Source organism: Pagrus major, chromosome 22, assembly GCF_040436345.1.
Source record: "Pagrus major chromosome 22, Pma_NU_1.0".
Taxonomy (NCBI): domain Eukaryota; kingdom Metazoa; phylum Chordata; class Actinopteri; order Spariformes; family Sparidae; genus Pagrus; species Pagrus major.
Window position 1 is genome coordinate 2,526,809 of NC_133236.1, and position 17,707 is coordinate 2,544,515.

General features: G+C 42.9%; 1 protein-coding gene across 1 annotated transcript in view; it reads left to right on the forward strand.

The window, feature by feature from the left end:
• LOC141018287 (organic cation transporter protein) overlaps positions 1 to 15,530 on the forward strand; it is a 41,317-nt gene extending 25,787 nt beyond the window's left edge. The window contains exon 10 of the mRNA XM_073493218.1: positions 15,399 to 15,530. Within this exon, the coding sequence (XP_073349319.1) occupies positions 15,399 to 15,418 (20 nt within the window). The 3' untranslated portion in view covers positions 15,419 to 15,530. The remainder of the gene's footprint in view (positions 1 to 15,398) is intronic.
• Positions 15,531 to 17,707: the final 2,177 nt, after the last annotated feature.

Here is a 17,707-nt window from a genome sequence, read left to right on the forward strand (position 1 = left end):
TGCTCTCTTCATCCAGCACAGAAAGTGCATGCGCTGTTGAGCTCTCTTTACAAGAGCTCCGGTGTGATGGGACCAGGTCAGAGTGTCTGTTATCTGCAGCCCTAGGAACTTGGTGCTGCTGACTCTCTCTACTGCTGTGTTGTTGATGAGGAGTGGTGTGTGACTGGGCTGGCTCTTCCTGAAGTCGACGATGATCTCCTTAGTTTTGTCAACGTTCAGGACGAGGTTGTTGATTTTGCACCAGTCCACAAGGTGTTTCACCTCCTCTCTGTAGGCCTTGTCGTTGTCATCACTCATAAGGCCCACTACTGTTGTGTCATCTGCAAACTTCACTATGTGGTTAGTAGTGGACCTGGCACAAGAGTCGCGGGTCATCAGGGGGAACAACAGCGGGCTGAGGACGCTGCCTTGAGGGGAGCCGGTGCTGAGGGAGATGACACTGGACGCGTTGTTGCCCACCTGCACATACTGGGGTCTGTTTGAGAGGAAGTCAAGCAGCCAGTTACACAGGGGGGTGCTGAAGCCAAGGGGGGCCAGTTTGCTCACCAGATGCTGCGGGATGATGGTATTGAATGCCGAGCTGAAGTCCAGAAACAACATTCGCACATGTGTTCCTCCCTTCCAGATGTTCTAAGCTCAGGTGGAGTGCAGAGGAGATGGCGTCCTCTGTGGAGCGTTTAGGCCGGTAAGCAAACTGGTACGGGTCGAATGTAGGGGGGAATCTGGAGACAATGTGGTCCTTTACCAGCCTCTCGAAGCACTTCATCATGATGGGAGTGAGTGCTACGGGGCGGTAATCATTGAGGGAGGAGATTGTGGGTTTGTGGGTAATTATAGCAGTCTTTAAAAATGTTGGTACCACAGCCTAGGTCAGCGAGGTGTTAAAGATGTCTGTGAGAACCCCTGCCAGCTGGTCAGCACATTCCTTGAGCACCCGTCCTGGTATGTTGTCCGGGCCTGCTGCTTTCCGGGTGTTTACTCTCCTCAGGGTTCTATGGACATCAGCTGTGTCCAGGCTGAGAGGCTGCTCATCCGGGTGAGGAATAGATTTCCTCGCAGGAGTGGTGTTGAGTTCCTCAAACCTCCCAAAGTGGTTGTTGAGTTTGTTTAGGAAGTTGATGTTGTCGTCGCAGGGGGGAGGAGAAGCTTTATAGTCTGTGATGACTTAAATACCCTGCCACATTTGTCTGGTGTTCGTGGGGTCGTGGAAAAAGTCCTGTACTTTCTGACCATGAGCATGCTTTGCAACCCTTATGGCACGGTTCAGGTTGGCTCTAGCTGTTCTGAGTGCCACCATGTCACCAGATTTAAAAGCAACATTCCGTGTTTTCAGCATTACACGTACCTCTCTGGTCATCCAGGGTTTCTCGTTGGCCCGTGTGGAGATGTTTTTGACCACACTAACATCCTCCATGCACTTCTGAATGTATGCAGACACAGACTCAGCATACTCCTCTACCCATGTGTGTTGATTGTCCATAGCAGCTGCCTTGAACATGTCCCAGTCCGTGCGCTCGAAGCAGTCCTGTAATGCATCCATAGTTCCTGCAGGCCAAACCCTCACCTGCTTCACTGTGGGTTTTTTCCTGATCAGCAGGGGCTTGTATGTAGGAATTAGCATCACAGAGAGATGGTCTGAGGAGCCAAGGTGGGGGCGGGGTGCAGCCCTGAATGCCTTTTTGATGTTACTGTAGGCCAGGTCCAGCGTGCTCTCTCCCCTGGTTGCAAAATCCACATACTGATGGAAGTGAGGAAACACAGTTTTCATCTTGGCCTGATTAAAGTCCCCTGCCACAATGAAAACTCCCTCTGGGTGTGTAGATTGCAGTCCACTGATGGAGCGGTATAGAATATTCAGGGCTTCTCTGGTGTTAGCACTGGGGGGAATGTACACTGCTGTGAGAATGATAACAGTGAATTCACGGGGTAGATAAAAAGGCCTGCATTTTACAGTCAGTAGTTCTACATCAGGAGAGCAGTGACTTGAGACCAACTCCCCGTTGTTGCAGGTGTATATGCAGACACCGCCACCCCGGGATTTACCGGTGAGAGAGCTGCTCCTATCTGACCAGAATGTTGTTAGCCCTTCTATGCTAACAGCGTCATCTGGAACGGATGGTTTTAGCCATGTTTCTGTGAGAATTATGGCTCCGCAGTCTCTCATCTCCCGTTTTGATGTTAAATCCAGCTTCAGGTAGTCCAGTTTGTTCTCCAAGGAATGGACATTAGAAAGCAGGATGGAAGGAAGAGGCGTTCTCCGCGGGTTAGCCTTTAGCTTAGCTGTTAGCCCCGCTCGACACCCTCGCTTCTGCTTCCTGTCACACCGCTTCCGTCTCCTCCGCTGGCGGACACCGCTGGCTGCTGGATGTAGCCGGCGTAGCGGTGCGAGGCTGTGTAGAAGGTCCAGAGTGGTCACATCTATGAGTCCTGAACTCATGGGTCTACCTAAATCTAGAATTTCCTGGCGGTCGTATGTTGTTTTGGAGTAACTACGCTGCAGATTCACAGTGAAATTACGCAAACTGGCTGGGTTATTTGCTATTAAATCTCCAGTGCTATCACGAGCCATTGCAGCCGCAGCCAGACAGGGCGCCGCCATCTTGAAATTCACGAATTCAACAGGTGCAATAGAGAGGCAAGAACAAGACAACCCCCGAAAAGGGGGTTCCTGACTGATTCTTCTCGAGTTTTGTGTTCTGCTAGTGCCCTTGTCACTACCGGCTGTTACCCAAGGAGAGCTGAACAGGGCCATAAGGGGTCATCAACCCAGCAGCAGGACTGGTATCCGCTCCTTTGTTCGAGGAGGAACAGGAGGAGCACTGCCAGAGCCCTACAAAATTACCTCCAGCAGGTTACTGGTGTGCATGTTTCTGACCAAACTGTCAGAAACAGACTCCATGAGGGTGGCATGAGGCCTGACATCCTCTAGTGGGACCTGTGCTCACAGCCCAGCACTGTGCAGCCCGATTGGCATTTGTGAGAGAACACCAGAATTGGCAGGTCTGCCATTGGCACTCCGTTCTCTATGGAAATCTGTTTTTAACATTAGAGATGTGAGTATATCGATGTGCTGCCCTGCAAATATACTGTATAAATGTACTCAGAATCAGTTGATTGTCCGATTCCAAAGTTAGTAATCGGTTGACTTAGGCTTAGCTTAGTTGCTTTTTCTGCACAGTGTCTCCAAATCTTGATTAAGGAAAGTTCAGAGCGAGACTCTCGCACTTTATTTTAGTATGCACTAATAAGATGTAATAAGCCGTACTTATTAGCCGTACTGTCAAATTGGACACCTGGCTGTGTGAGACAGTTTAGCTATATTCATAATGTCAAAATGTTTGTTCATGCAGCAAGTCTTGTGTGTGTGTGTGCGTGTGTGTGTGTATGTGTGTGTGTGTGTGTGTGTGTGTGGGCAGCAGGCAGTGAGTAGAAGACAATACTAATGTGGACAGTAGTGACAGTGCTGCCCTCAGTGTGGTTTCAAAATGACATTTGTCTTCCATTTTTTTACCCATGCCATGAAATAACAAACATGCTTGGGGTTCCCTGGTCTTTCATGAGATATATCAGATGCAGCCGTGGTCAAAAGTTTACATACACTTGTAAAGAACATGTATATCATGGCAGTCTTGAGTTGCAATGATTTCTACAACTCTAAACTATGTGATGGATTAAGTGGAACACATACTACTTTGTTACAAAAAACATTCCTGAAGTTTGGTTCAATAATTAATTTATTTTAGGTCTTCTGAAAATGTGACCAAATCTGCTGGGTCATATATATATATATATATATATATATATGTATATATATCTATATATATATATATATATATAGATATGTATATATATATATATGTATATATATGTATATATATATACATATATACATATACATATATACATACATATATATATATATACATATTTATATATATTTATATATATATACATGATATACAGCAACTTGAACGAACAATTTTGGTTATTATAGAAAGTTACAGTATGTGAATCAATTAGCATGGCCTCTTAACTTCTTCTGAGTGATTATGATTGATAATAGTGACTTTTCTGGGCCTATTTTAATAGGGCTTGTTTGATACACCCTTTAGACGTACTTTTTACGTAGTGCGCATGCGCCACCATGCATGCAGCCTGTTGCAGTCGCTCCAGTTTGTTTTTATAATTTACTACTTTTTAGCTTCTTATTTAAAGTTATGGTCTATGATTTGAAAGATTGATCATTATTATTAACATTATTTAGATGGTGGTTATGGCCCAATAGTACGACCTACACAATGTGAAGAGCAAAAGGAACCAATTAAATCCACTCTCTCTAGCACCTGCAAAACTGAAAAGAAATTGACCAATAGGAGCCATGCGGCTCGCATGGCTCCTATTGGTCAATTTTCCCATCCATTCCCCTCGCTCACTCTCCTGCTCCTGGTCACGCCTCATCCCGACCCACTTCCACATTTGAAACTACAAGTGGACAAGAGGTTTGTTTTGCCCTGAGCAGTTCAGGTATTGAGGGAAAGCAGAGCGACAGCAGGCGGCCTCTGCTAGCCCCACCGGCAAAGGCTGAAAGAAAGCGAAAGTCTGTCATTGAAAAGACAGACACAAAGCGGAGATGTGAAACAAAGAGGTCTCAAACCCGAGTAAACATCAGGTCATCATTTGAACGGTGGCGAAAGATCCGTGAAGATATGGACCCGATGCTGATACAGCGGAGTTTCTGTTAAACAGGTAATCTTTCGTCTTTATTGTGGATGTGGTGACATAGATAACTTTCATGCCGATGCTGGCTTATGACTGTGAAAGCTGCCTTTAGTTTTTTTCTGTGTTATTAGACGGCGTCAAGACAATTTCTGTCTCTGCAGTATTGTCAACACTTGTTTATTTGTTCGGCGGAGACGTTAGCCTCTATGTTAGCATTGTAAGCTAACAACAAGCTAACGTTGCTATCATGTTTATACCAAATCAGCCTATGTATTTGCTCGTGGCAGCTAAATGAAGCAGCAAGTAATGCAGGCTAAAGCTATTCTGATACAGCGGAGTTTCTGTTGAGCAGGTAATCTTTCGTCGTCTTTATTGTGGATGCTGTAACAAAGATAACTTTCATGCCGATGCTGGCTTATGACTGTGAAAGCTGCCGTTTTTGTCTGTGTTATTAGGCGGTGTCGAAACAATTTAGAGACGTTAGCCTCTATGTTAATCTTGTAAGCTAACATTGCTATCATGTTTTCAACAAATCAGCCTATTTATTTGCTCGTGGCAGCTAAATGAAGCAGCAATGCAAGTAAGATGAATGAAACCCTCCGCTTCACGTTGGGGTTTCATTCATCCTGTCCAGATTTATTTCTCCATAACAACCTCTTGCCCGGTCACTACTCAATTGTTTTGCTAACCCTCCTCCCGGGCTTGTCCATTTGTTTTCAACGAAGCCTTTGCTAAATCAATATGATGGATTATCAAATACGCGTTACGATGTGTGTATTTGTGTGTCTTATCTGTCATAAACAAGAGATTACGGTTTACGGGGCACGTTTGTGTCGCGGTCTGGTGCTACTCAGACAACAGCTGGGACACAGCTGGTCCGAGGCTCATGTAGGTTTATTTTTCAGCCACAATGTGGAAGCGATCGTTATGATTAAAGCTAACGGCAGCATCTGTTAGTCTCTTGGCCCTCAATAACTTTTAGAAGTGGCTAACTTAGCTGTTGATAAATAGTAACTTATTACCTAGCTGTAACGTAACGTAGCTGTAACATGCTAATGACGTTACGCTAGCTTGGCTGTGGAGCTTAGCTGTGGACATTGTAATGACTTACAAGATTTACGTTAGTTTCAACGTGCATTGTAGTAACTTTACCTGTGAATCCGACATCGTTACTAAAGCTGGCGCTGTATTTGGTTTCTGCCGGCTTGTCGCTCTTGTTGCTTGTTGTGGGAGGGGGTGTGTCGCGGGAGGCTCCAAGGGGAGGGCGATATGAGCTCGGAGGGGAGGGGTGTGTGTATGGGGGGGATGCTTTTTTCAAATCTTTCTCAGATCGTAGACCATACCTTTAATATATTGTTTTTAACTTTTTGTATTAGCTCTTACTTGAGCCGTGCCCTCTCCAAACATGCTGGTGGAGAAAGTTTTGGCCTTTGTTTTTGCAGCGAAAGTACTTATTTCACTCAGCGGAGCCATGGTTGCACAGCAACTAAATGGCCGTATTGTTTACATGAGGGATCACCTGTTCGCTATGAAGCCGGCCGGCATGGTGTCCAGATCAACAGACATCCCCGAAGAGATATGGAGGACACACAGAGGTTGCAGGGGAGTAATAAAGCAGCGGAATCTAAGAGCAAGATCGAGACAACGGAGGCTTACAGGGAAGAGAAGATTTAAGCCGAACTGCTTTTGGATAAAGTGTCTCATTTGTAGGTACAGAAAAAAGTGGCTATTGGGGAAGCTGTATTTCTCTGATAGAGATGCAAAGGACATGAAAACACCTTCATCATATAGGTCATTAAGTTTTCTGAGGCCCTTATCTGACCGGATTAGGTGAGACCTTATGGGCACTTATGGGGAGCTGTGAGCAAATCATAGAATGCAGAGAACAGGAAGAAGATGAAATCTCAGTATGAGCCCAGGGTGGACAGGCATCTGTACTTTCATCGTGGAGCCAGTATAGAAGTTTATTAATGTTGCAGGCCCAAAAGTAGTGATGAAAATTTGGCAATGCCAGTCCCCCTTCAGGTTTAGAAAGTTAAAGAATATGTTTTTTAATACGGGCTGGTTTATTATGCCAAATGAAAGCATTAAGTTGTTGATCGAGATTAGCAAAAAAGGATTTATTAAGACAAATTGGGATGTGTTGAAAAAGATACAGAAACTTCAGAAGAATAACCATCTTAATAAGATTAACTCGGCCTTGCAAGGGACAGGGGAAGGGCAGCCCATTTGGACAAGTCTGACTTGCACTTATCTAATAATGGCTGAAAGTTCTTCAGGAAAAGTTCCCTGAAGGAGCTGGTAATAAACACACCCAGATACCTGAATCCCTTGTAGGGGATACACTACCAATAAATGTAATCTATTAATCACTGGCGATTAATAAAACACTCGTTAATGGGGCACCACCTCCGATGTTTTATCTATTTGAATAATCCGGAGGTAATTAATCAAATTCGACTAAACAAGGTTAACTTGTATCAATTCTAATCAATTTCAGATCAATTCATTCAATCTCACAAATGAAGCAGTGATTTCTACACAGTTTCCATCGGTTCTCCACATTAAAACAAACCTGCACAGACAACGACGTACGGTTAAATATGTTTATTTACTAAATAAATCAGGGTGAATAAATGAAAGGATGATTCAAGCAAACAACAATAACATAAAATGTGGAGACTAAATGATCATGGTAATGAATATATGGAGATGAGCGGATGGTAAAGTCGCGAGTCTGGGAAGCATTCAAAGATTACGGGAGTAATTTTGACACTAACGAGACCCTAACCGTATTTCTTATTAATTAAAGATTACTATGAATGAAAAGTAAAGAGACACCAACTCAGGAAACATGCGTGTGACTCCAGCAGTGTGCATGGGTGTTTAGCCTACTTTGCCTGTAGAGTTGGAGACGTCCACCACCTTGAAGCTTTCACCGGAGTTGATGGCTTGACCGCGGGCTTGCGGTGCCGGTCCAAGAGCAGGAGTTGAGTCGCGGCTCGTCTGCGGCTTGCAGTGCCGGTCCAGGAGCCGGAGGGAAGTCGCAGCTCGTCCGGTCTCCCAGTGGGTGGTTCTCTCGTCCAGGTGTCGAGGGAGAGCGCAGTCCGTCCAGTACTCAGCAGGAAGGTCCCGGTCCGCTGCCCAGCGGGATGGCACCGCTTGTGAGCGTTGGAGGCAGGCCGGTCTCGGCTTGGCAAAAAGTCTCTCGTTGCAAACCGTTCACACGGTTTGTTGATGCAGGCAATTACTGCACGTCTTTATTAACGTTGTTGGTCGTAATAAAAATCTTCTTCTTGCATGGAGTGGTGACTGAACTTTTGATCGAACTAATTCAACTTTCTTGACGAAAATAACTAGAGAATAACGCTGGCCGGGCGAGTCCTCAGTTATTACTCAAAACAAGACGAATTAAGTTAAATTAACTTCTACTGAGTAAAATAATGATACTTAACAAAAACGAAAGCACTTAAAATCAGTGCGTCCTCAAATTATAAGATTGAGGTAAAAATCGCACGTGGTCAATTGTGCGGAGATTTCTGCCTAAGAGCGTGTCGCAAAAATACAAAAGGTAAAGGTTGAAAAGTTAAAAGAAGCGAAAAATTTTACAAGAAGAGAGTTACAAAAAGACATTTAACGAGAAGAGAGTTACAAGAAGAGAGCATAGCATTGATTGCTTCATGCACCTCTGACAAAGAGATGGGTCTACCCAGTTCTCTGGCGATATTTACATCAATTTGAGGATATGTTAACCGGTCTAAAGGGTTAGGGGTCGTTGCAGTAGTTGGGGTGCATTCAGAAGTATACAGTGTGGAAAAGAAATCAGAAAAAAACTTAAGTAGAACTACTGGAGCCGAAGTGTGGCTATCAGGGAGCTTAATTTGAGGAATCAATCTAGAAGCGCTAGCTGCTCGGGCCTGTTGTGCCAAGAGTCTCCCTGCCTTATCTCCCTGCTCAAAAAAGCTTTGTTTCGATTGTCGCAGCTGTCTCTTCACTACGCGTGTCATTAACTGGTCATATTCCGAATGTAGTAGTAGCCGTTTCTTATAGAGGATGGGGGATGGAGAGGTGGAGTAAGTTTCATTGAGTTTCAGGAGTTCATCTGCAATTTTCACCAGTCTAGCCCATTCAGCCCTTCTCATTTGGGAAATATGATATAACTTGTCCCCGAATAGTAGCTTTAAGCGCTTCCCACAGAATGCTACTGCTGACATCAGGGGTGTCGTTAAACTCTATGTAGGAATGGATTTGAGTCGCAACAAAATCTTTAAACTTATTATCCGACAGCAAGTGCGAACTGAACCTCCATAGTGCACTTGGAATTGTATCTTATGGAAAACTAATGTCAACTGTGGTAGGAGCATGGTCAGAAGTGGTTATTGGGTGATACTCACATGCATTCTCGCAGTCTAGGAGATTGTTATCAAGTAAAAAGTGATCAATTCGGGAGAATGTATGGTGTGCATGGGAAAAAAAGAGAAAGCTCTACCATGGGGGTTTTTAAACCTCCAGGGATCTGAAATGGCCAACTGTGATGCGTACGTTTTTACTATGTTCGCTGATTTGAATAGTGTGATTTGTGTAGGGGAAGATCTGTCGAGAGTCACATCCTGCACCAGATTGAAGTCCCCACCTATGATAATGCGGTGACTGAATTTTTGCAAAGAGTCACGTCCCCTTTAAGGTGCTTTAACTGTGTCAAGACTTTACCAATTTTAATCGCGTTGTTCATGCCCTTAGTATTCCAGGAAATTAGACGCACTCCATTACCTGTCTTCACAGCATTAGCCATCTATAGGAATAATAATAACAGGTTAGATTGGCATTGGATGGCCCCATGTATTCTGTACTGTGATGGAGGGAGCGAGAGAGTGGGGAAGGAGGGTGAAAATTTTTTTTTTTAAAAAAAGGTGTGGGGGGGGGGGGGGGGGACAAAAACAAAGACAAAACAATGACAACATTTGTGACCACCCTGAGGGCTACACCCAAAACAAGGAGCATCATCTGAGCTCTCCAGCTCATAGCTAACAGCTAAACTAAGCTTCCGGGGTCTCTTCCCTTACAGTAACAATAATTGACCCCATAAGTCACAGAGAAAAACTTAAGTAAACAGAAAATCAAGTACTGTGTTCCAGACCAGGTGTGCAAATAATTTTAAAAAAGTGAACAAAGGCAAACAGGTGACTGTCTAGGACTTACACATCTATGGCTCTATAAAATGTTTGAAATCAGAAGAACATCCTGCATGTATAACAATAACATCCATTATGAGGTAGAACTAGTTAAATGATGTAAACACGTGTAGAAAGTAACAATGAAAGTAATTATGAGCCAACACAGGGCACCAAGTCATCTTAAAGTAGGCAGGCCATGAAAGTATTGCTATACATCAATTAAGATTTACAAAACGCCTGCATGTATGATGTCCATCATGAGTTAGAACGATTAGGTTGTACTGATGCACTGATAAACCCTACCCTTTGACTAAATGAGTAACAGAAGGCAAAAATACTTCAGATAACCCAGCGGCAGTGAGAGATGGAAAAAGAGAATTTTAAAAAAAGCGGTAAAGAAAATATACAATAACAACCAACTGCAATCTGCATGTAGACAAGCTTCCTGTAGTGAGCACGAGAGTGGATTAAAGATAATCTGAATTCTCATATTAGTGTAAACGGGAACAAAGAGAGATGAAAGAGAGGGAATTCAAAAATATTAGTAAACACCGGATGCCGAATCAACGTGCTGGTAATGTGTTAAAATATCCGGCCAGTGATTTTTGTTCAAGAGTCTGCACCGTCAAAATACCAGCTCTCATACTAATCAGTAATGACTGCAACTACTAATGACGTGGTCTGCAAATTAACTCCAAGCCCGTCCAGGGCTGGTAAAGACACAGTTATACAGTTAGCGTCACATTAACTCACGGTTATCCAGTTAGCATAACAATGGCTCATCCGCGGTGGGATTAATAGTCGCCCACGGCCGTCAGGTCTCTTCCATGCGGATGGATGTTATGAAGCCTTTAGCCTCGGAGACCGAAGAGAGTCTCTTCCTACCTCCATCACGATGACAAGCCTGGCAGGGAATAGCAATGCAGGTTTGAAGCCCAGGTTGTAAAGCTCCGACATCACCTCCCAGTATTTGTGGCGTTGTTCTACCACCTCCGGAGCGTAGTCCTCGTAAATGGAGATGGGGGAGCCTCGGTACTGTAGCTTGCCTCTCCTGGTTCGGGCCTCACGTATGATCCTCTCCTTCACCTGGTACCTGTGCAGCCTGATAATGACGGGCCCTGATCTCTGCCCCTGCTTCGGTTTCTCGGATAGCGTAGGGTGAGCTCTGTCACATTCTCGCGGTGATTCCAGGAAGCCTTTGCCAAAAACTTCCATGAGCAGCTCTTCAAAGAAGGTTGTGGGCCGCGGCCCCTCCACTGACTTGGGTATGCCGACCGCTCTGATATTGTTTCGCCGACTCCGGGACTCAAGGTTGCTAAGCTCTCCGCTAGTGTAGCACAGGATGCCTCCAATGTCAACAGGCATTCATCTTGTAAGTTAGCATTTGCCTTGAGAGAGCTTATTTTCTGAGTGTGGTCTGACACTGTGGAGTGAACATGGTCCAACTTAGCTTCGAGTGTTGAAATGGAAGCTTTAAAATCAGCGGAGAGGGCTTGGCGGTGTTCTTCCAAGAGGTTAGCAATGGCCGCCATGCTAAAGTCGTCACCTGCCTCGTGTGAGGGACCGACCTTAGCACCCTGGTCTTTCACAGTCTGTCTGGTTGCATACGTCAACATATTTAGGTGGTGTGTCAGTCAAAAGAGACAAAATCACTCGAATATTGCCGCTTTGTTGTGACTTTCGGGGTCTTAAAACGTGAGATTGTCAATGGTTGCAGGAGCGAGACTCGATGCGTGTCTACTCCATCTCAGCCAAACCGGAAGTTCACTTCAGGGATGTTTTGAGATCACGGACTGGCTGTCACTTTGTGAGCCGAATGGAGAGGACATTGATGGGCTCACAGAGTGCATCACGGACTATATCAATTTTTGTGTAGACTCCACTGTTCCAGCTGAGACCGCGCATTGTTCAAAGCCTGTGCCTCCCAGCTATGTGGAGTACTTCACCATGTCTTCAGCATGAGCCTGAGTCTACAGAGGGTCCCTGTGATGTGGAAGACGTCCTGCCTTGTCCCTGTGCCGAAGACGACGCGTCCCAGTGGCTTCAAGGACTACAGACCTGTGGCACTGACCTCCCACATCATGAAGACCCTGGAGGCCCAAACTTGGAGTTGAGGATGCCATCATATACCTGCTTAACCGTGTCTACGCCCACCTGGACAAACTGGCGAGCACTGTGAGAGTCATGTTTTTTGACTTCTCCAGTGCATTCAACACCATCTGTCCAGCTCTACTGGGTGAGAAGCTGACAGCAATGCAGGTGGATTCCCCTCTTGTGACCTGGATTATTGACTACCTGAGAGTGGTCAGCAACACCAGGGCCCCACAGGGGACTGTCCTCTCTCCCTTCCTCTCCACCCTCTACACCACGGACTTCAACTACTGCACAGAAACCTGTCATCTCCAGAAGTTCTCAGATGACTCAGCAATAGTTGGAAGTATCAGTGAAAGTGCTGAGGATGAGTACAGGACTACTGTGGACAACTTTGTCACATGGTGTGAGCGGAACCATCTACAGCTCAATGTGACAAAGACCAAGGAACTGGTTGTGGACCTGAGGAGGACCAAGGTGCCGTTGACCCCTGTTTCCATCCAGGGGGTCAGTGTGGACATTGTGGAGGATTATAAGTATCTGGGAGTCCACATTGATAACAAACTGGACTGGGTTAAGAACACAAATGCCCTCTACAGGAAGGGACAGAGTCGCCTCTATTTTCTGAGACAATTGAGGTCATTCAACATCTGCCAGACTATGCTCAGGATGATGTTGATTGAGGTCATTCAACATCTGCCGGACTATGCTCAGGATGTTTTATGAGTCTATGGTGGCCAGTGCTATACTCTATGCTGTTGTGTGCTGGGGCAGCAGGCTGAGGGTAGCGAACGCAAAAAGGTTGAACAGACTGATCTGCAAGGCCAGTGACATTGTGGGAGTGGAGCTGGACTCTCTGACGGTGGTGTCAGAGAGGAGGATGCTGTCCAAGTTACATGTCATCTTGGACAATGACTCTCATCCACTCCATGACGTGGTGGTCAGCCACAGGAGTACATTCAGCACTAGACTGATCCCACCAAGATGCACCACAGAGCGCCATAGTAATCATTCCTGCCTCTGGCTATCAAACTGTTTAATTCCTCGCTCTGAGTGTGGGATTATTGCTCTGTATATATGTACATTTCTTGTATTTTTGCTTTGTTTTTGTTGATATTGATATTATTATTATTGTTATTATTGTTATTATTTTTATTATTTCTGCATATTCTGAACTTTGAATGAGAGCAGCTGTAACACAGACAATTTCCCCTCAGGGATAATAAAGTATTTCCGATTCTGATAGACTCAGCCACAACCACTACAATGGGAAATTCTAAGGAGCTCAGCATTGATCTAGAAGAGTCCATTATTGATTTGACCAAGTCAGGAAAGTCACTTGGAGCTATTTCAAAGCAGTTACAGGTCCCAAGATCAACTGTGCAAACAATTGGTTCTAAGTATAAAGTGCATGGCCTAGTTATGTCACTGCCAGGATCAGGAAGAAAATGCAAACTATCACCTGATGCTGAGAGAACACTGGTCAGGATGCAAAGCATGTCTGCAATGAATTAGGTGCTGCTGAGAGACAGGTGTTAGTGTCCACAGTCATCATCAGCGTTGGGCAAGTTACTTTTAAAATGCAATATATTACATATTACTAGTTATCTTCATTTTAAAGTTATATATTACGTTACAATATTACTGTCTGTGTAGAGTAATATATTACTTATTACACTACTTTTTAGTTACTTTCAAAAAAATGCCCAAATAACCTGTATAGAACAATTAAATAGCCTAGATCATTTTAAATAAACAAATGGCCTTGGACACAGGGATGAGCAGGCAGACAAAGATCACAGTCTGATATATTATGAGATAGGAATAAATATTTTCATTGCAGGCTTAGTCATATGAAACACAATGGACCTATACTTTCTATACCTTTGATAGTGGCTTTCAGCTCGTCTGTATTGTTGGGTCTGGTGTCTCTCATCTTCGTCTTGACTATACCCCACAGATTCTCTATGGGGTTCAGATCAGGCAAGTTGGCTGGCCTGAGAAGGCTGATAATACACAATATTCCACCCTTGACACTAACGGCAGATTAGCGCCAAGTGTGATGCATTCCTCGCCGAAAGAAAGATATGACAGTCATGTTACATAACCTGCTAATACATAATAGATGCAGAGTGCAGAGAGAAATTAAAACTCCCCTGGAAGAACATGGATGCTTTTCATCTTATTTAGGACATGAGTAGACGTGCACTTCAGCTTCTTGTGTTCATAATTAGTATTACAAAAACAAACACTGAGAAAAATGAGCCATACTTTCCCCTTGAAATTTTTTTTTTCACTCGGCTCCACACAGAAAAATGTCCGTTTGTCTGGTTTTCTTTAGAACTTAGAAAATGGATCACCAGAAAAAAAAAAAATCACTTGCCCCTCAGAGCACTGTACAAATGAGGGTAATAATGGTTATTTAGAATGCCTGCTTACACAGACTTGTGTTTGTTACACCAATAGAATGAGCTGTTCTCAGATTTTGTATTTAAAAGTTTTATTTAGCACTTATTGTGTAACAAAAGAATGCAACAATGCAACTGAGGAATGGTGATGTATGGCTTAATAAATACATACATAGTAGTAATTATTTAGGTCTTTACAATTTTAACAACTTGGACAATAAATTTGCATAGAAACAAACAAAAGTATATAAAATAAATAACATAAACTGGTTGAACTTAACATTGAGAAGGGATAAAATACTGCACCCCCATTCATTTGACAGTAGCAGGGAATTAGTAATAGGTCTATTAATAAAAGACCAGGGAACCCCAAGTACTGCCTCTTTTATTGAAATAGCTTATGTTAATTTATAATGGAACCTAAAGGACTCCGTGAAACAATTGTTAGCTGTATTAGATTGCATTGTATGCCATCAAATCACACTGAATCTTACCTTATTGTCCTGTATTAAAAACATATTGTCCCTGAATCATATTGGAGCACCTGTAATATGACCTGATAAGACCATCTGATAGGCATCTAGGCCTATCAGATCGTCTCATCCAACTAACTGCTTTTCAGAGACTAGTTAGCAAGCTGTGTTTAAATTCAGTGAGTGGGACTACGCAGTTGGACCTCCACTCAAGCTGTGAGATTCAGTGAATGTATCTTTTGTACTTATCTTTCAAGTGTACTGATTTAAGTGGTCCAGTATACTGAAAAGAACTGCTGTTCCCATATCTAGTTACCTACCTGCAGAGTAAAAGAGATTATGGCCTCATCCAAGAACCACTCGTACAAACAGATTCATTCTTAAGTGGCATTCTCCAATTATCTTGTATTTCTCTCTTTGGTACAAATGAGATTGAATAAGTGGTCCAGACCTGTTTTACCAGTTATGCACTGATAGCCTGATATTCATTGAATACTAGACTGTATGCAAACTCTTTTTTTTGTGTGTGCCAGTGAAGAGGATGGCAGTGTGAAGCCAGTCATCTTCAAGACTTCTCTGAGGGAAACAGGCACCATCGGCAGCACCAGGATGGACTGATGAAGAACAACAGCACCAGTGTCAGCTGACGCATCTCATGAGGCAGTCAGTTTTTTTCAGAACTATTCATAAAAAGCAAATGTGTATTCTTCCAGTGGAAGTCAAGATTAGACTTTGTTTCTGCAATAAACCTGGATTCTAAACACTAAAACAACAGTTTGAGTATTTTTACTCTTTTTCACTATATTAACATTGTATTTTTTGTCTGGAATAAAACAATGTTATGATGTTAAGAATGAAACATACTCAATCCATATAAAATGCAAATGACAAGGTGTAACCTATGCATTGCACACTCAGTGATAGTAAAAAATATCAAGAGAGTCTGGCTGCAGACCTCCAGTGTGGGGTCGCTTCCGGTGCAGCCTCCAGTCTCAGGCCGGCTCCAGTCTCAGGCCGGGAAGTGCATGCAAGAAACTTCAAAATAAAATCGTTTAGACACAATAAACTTCAAAATAAAATCATGTAGACACACATGGTGGAAGCGCTATTGTCGCTGATTTATATTTAATTAATTTTATTTTTTTTAACATTGTAACGTTAAAACCATACATACCAGGCATACATGTTTATCTTGAAAATTCTGTCTACGTAACATGTAACATCGGTAGGCCTATCTATATCAGTGTAGCAACATATCGATTCAATATGTCTGCCATCAACATTACTGCATTAACATTAATTCTGTCAATAGGGCATAAACTCCGTCCATGTAGCTTAGCGACGTCAGTTCATAGAAAAACATTAAGCTTGTTGATTGGACGGTTGGATCCTAAAGCCTCTTTTCCTGTCTTTATCAAAAAACACACTTTTCATACATAATTGACCTTTGAAGAGTGTAACAGTAGTTTAGTACAGACATCTGAATTTAATATGGAAAATGTATTTCATGACACAAGAAGCTTATGTGTCTGCTTGTACTGTAAACCTGAAGATCTTTTGAAGAGATGAGGCTATATATTTAAACTATGCAAGCAATCTCAGCGCACATGTGGAGGGCAGGAGTAGTTACTTAAAACCTCAACATATTAACATAATTAGCCTCTGCTTTTTATATTTTATGTACAATATTTATCATGTTAAATACATTATTTTTTTGTGTGCTATTTCTGTATATGGTTTCACCTAACTCTTATACACAATACACCTGAAGGTCTTTAGAAGACATATAGGCCAATCAAATTTTTTACTATGCTTAAATATATAACAATGTCAGCATACGTGAAGGGCAAGAATAGTTAAAACTATTCATTATCTTAAAATGCATTAACTTACCTGTTTTCTTCATGGTATATTATTTGGTGCTTGATTAAAAAAACACATAAAATGACAAAATGATCAAACAATCAGTTGCCCTTTATTCAGCACAGTAACAGTAGTGCCCTACAAGGCCATCAATCATCAATTTGACATTCGCAGTATGTCAAGTAGCCTTGTTTGTCACTCATCTACTCACAAAATGTCCACGTCTTCAATTTTGGAAATTTGAACGGCTCCAAGATGCCTTCCCTTTCCTGGTCATCCATGTCCACACTCTCCTCCTCAACCCAAAGTCTGGCATATTGCTGTGCAGCCTCTGCCAGTTCCTCCTCTCCCATCTGGAATGCATCGGGCAACTCCACCTTGCCTGAAAACAAATGCTGGTTTGTTTCCACCCATTCTGCTGCCCTTTTGCAGTCATGCACAATCTTAGATCATGTCAGACCTGGACAGGAATGAGGACTCAGACGCAGAGGATATAACGATTAAGCACACTTTATTGAAGTCAAGTTCTTCTTAGAAGAGTGATGAAATGAAAGGGCTATGTAACACTGTCTATTCTTAAGAGACCTGGCTAAAATGACAGGGCATAAACACTTCCCAAAAGAGGGAAAAACACATTAAAGGGAGGGAACAAGATTATATACAAACAAGGAAAACAGAAGACTATTCTAGAAATGAAACTCTCACAAGGAGGAAAATAAAACACTAGATAATAAACATAAAACGCTCCCGAAGGAGGAAAACCAAATCTGAACAAATGGGATCAAAAGAAAAGGCTCACCTAAACAGGGGCTCTACTATTATCTAATACTCTCTAACAAAAAAATCACTCCACAAGCGGGAGGACAAAAAACTGTAACAACAGAAAACAAAATAGAACACTAAACTTAGAAAAGATTAATCAACAAAAAAAAAAAAAAAAAATCGCTCTTAAAAGAGGAAGAAGACAACAACTTACGTG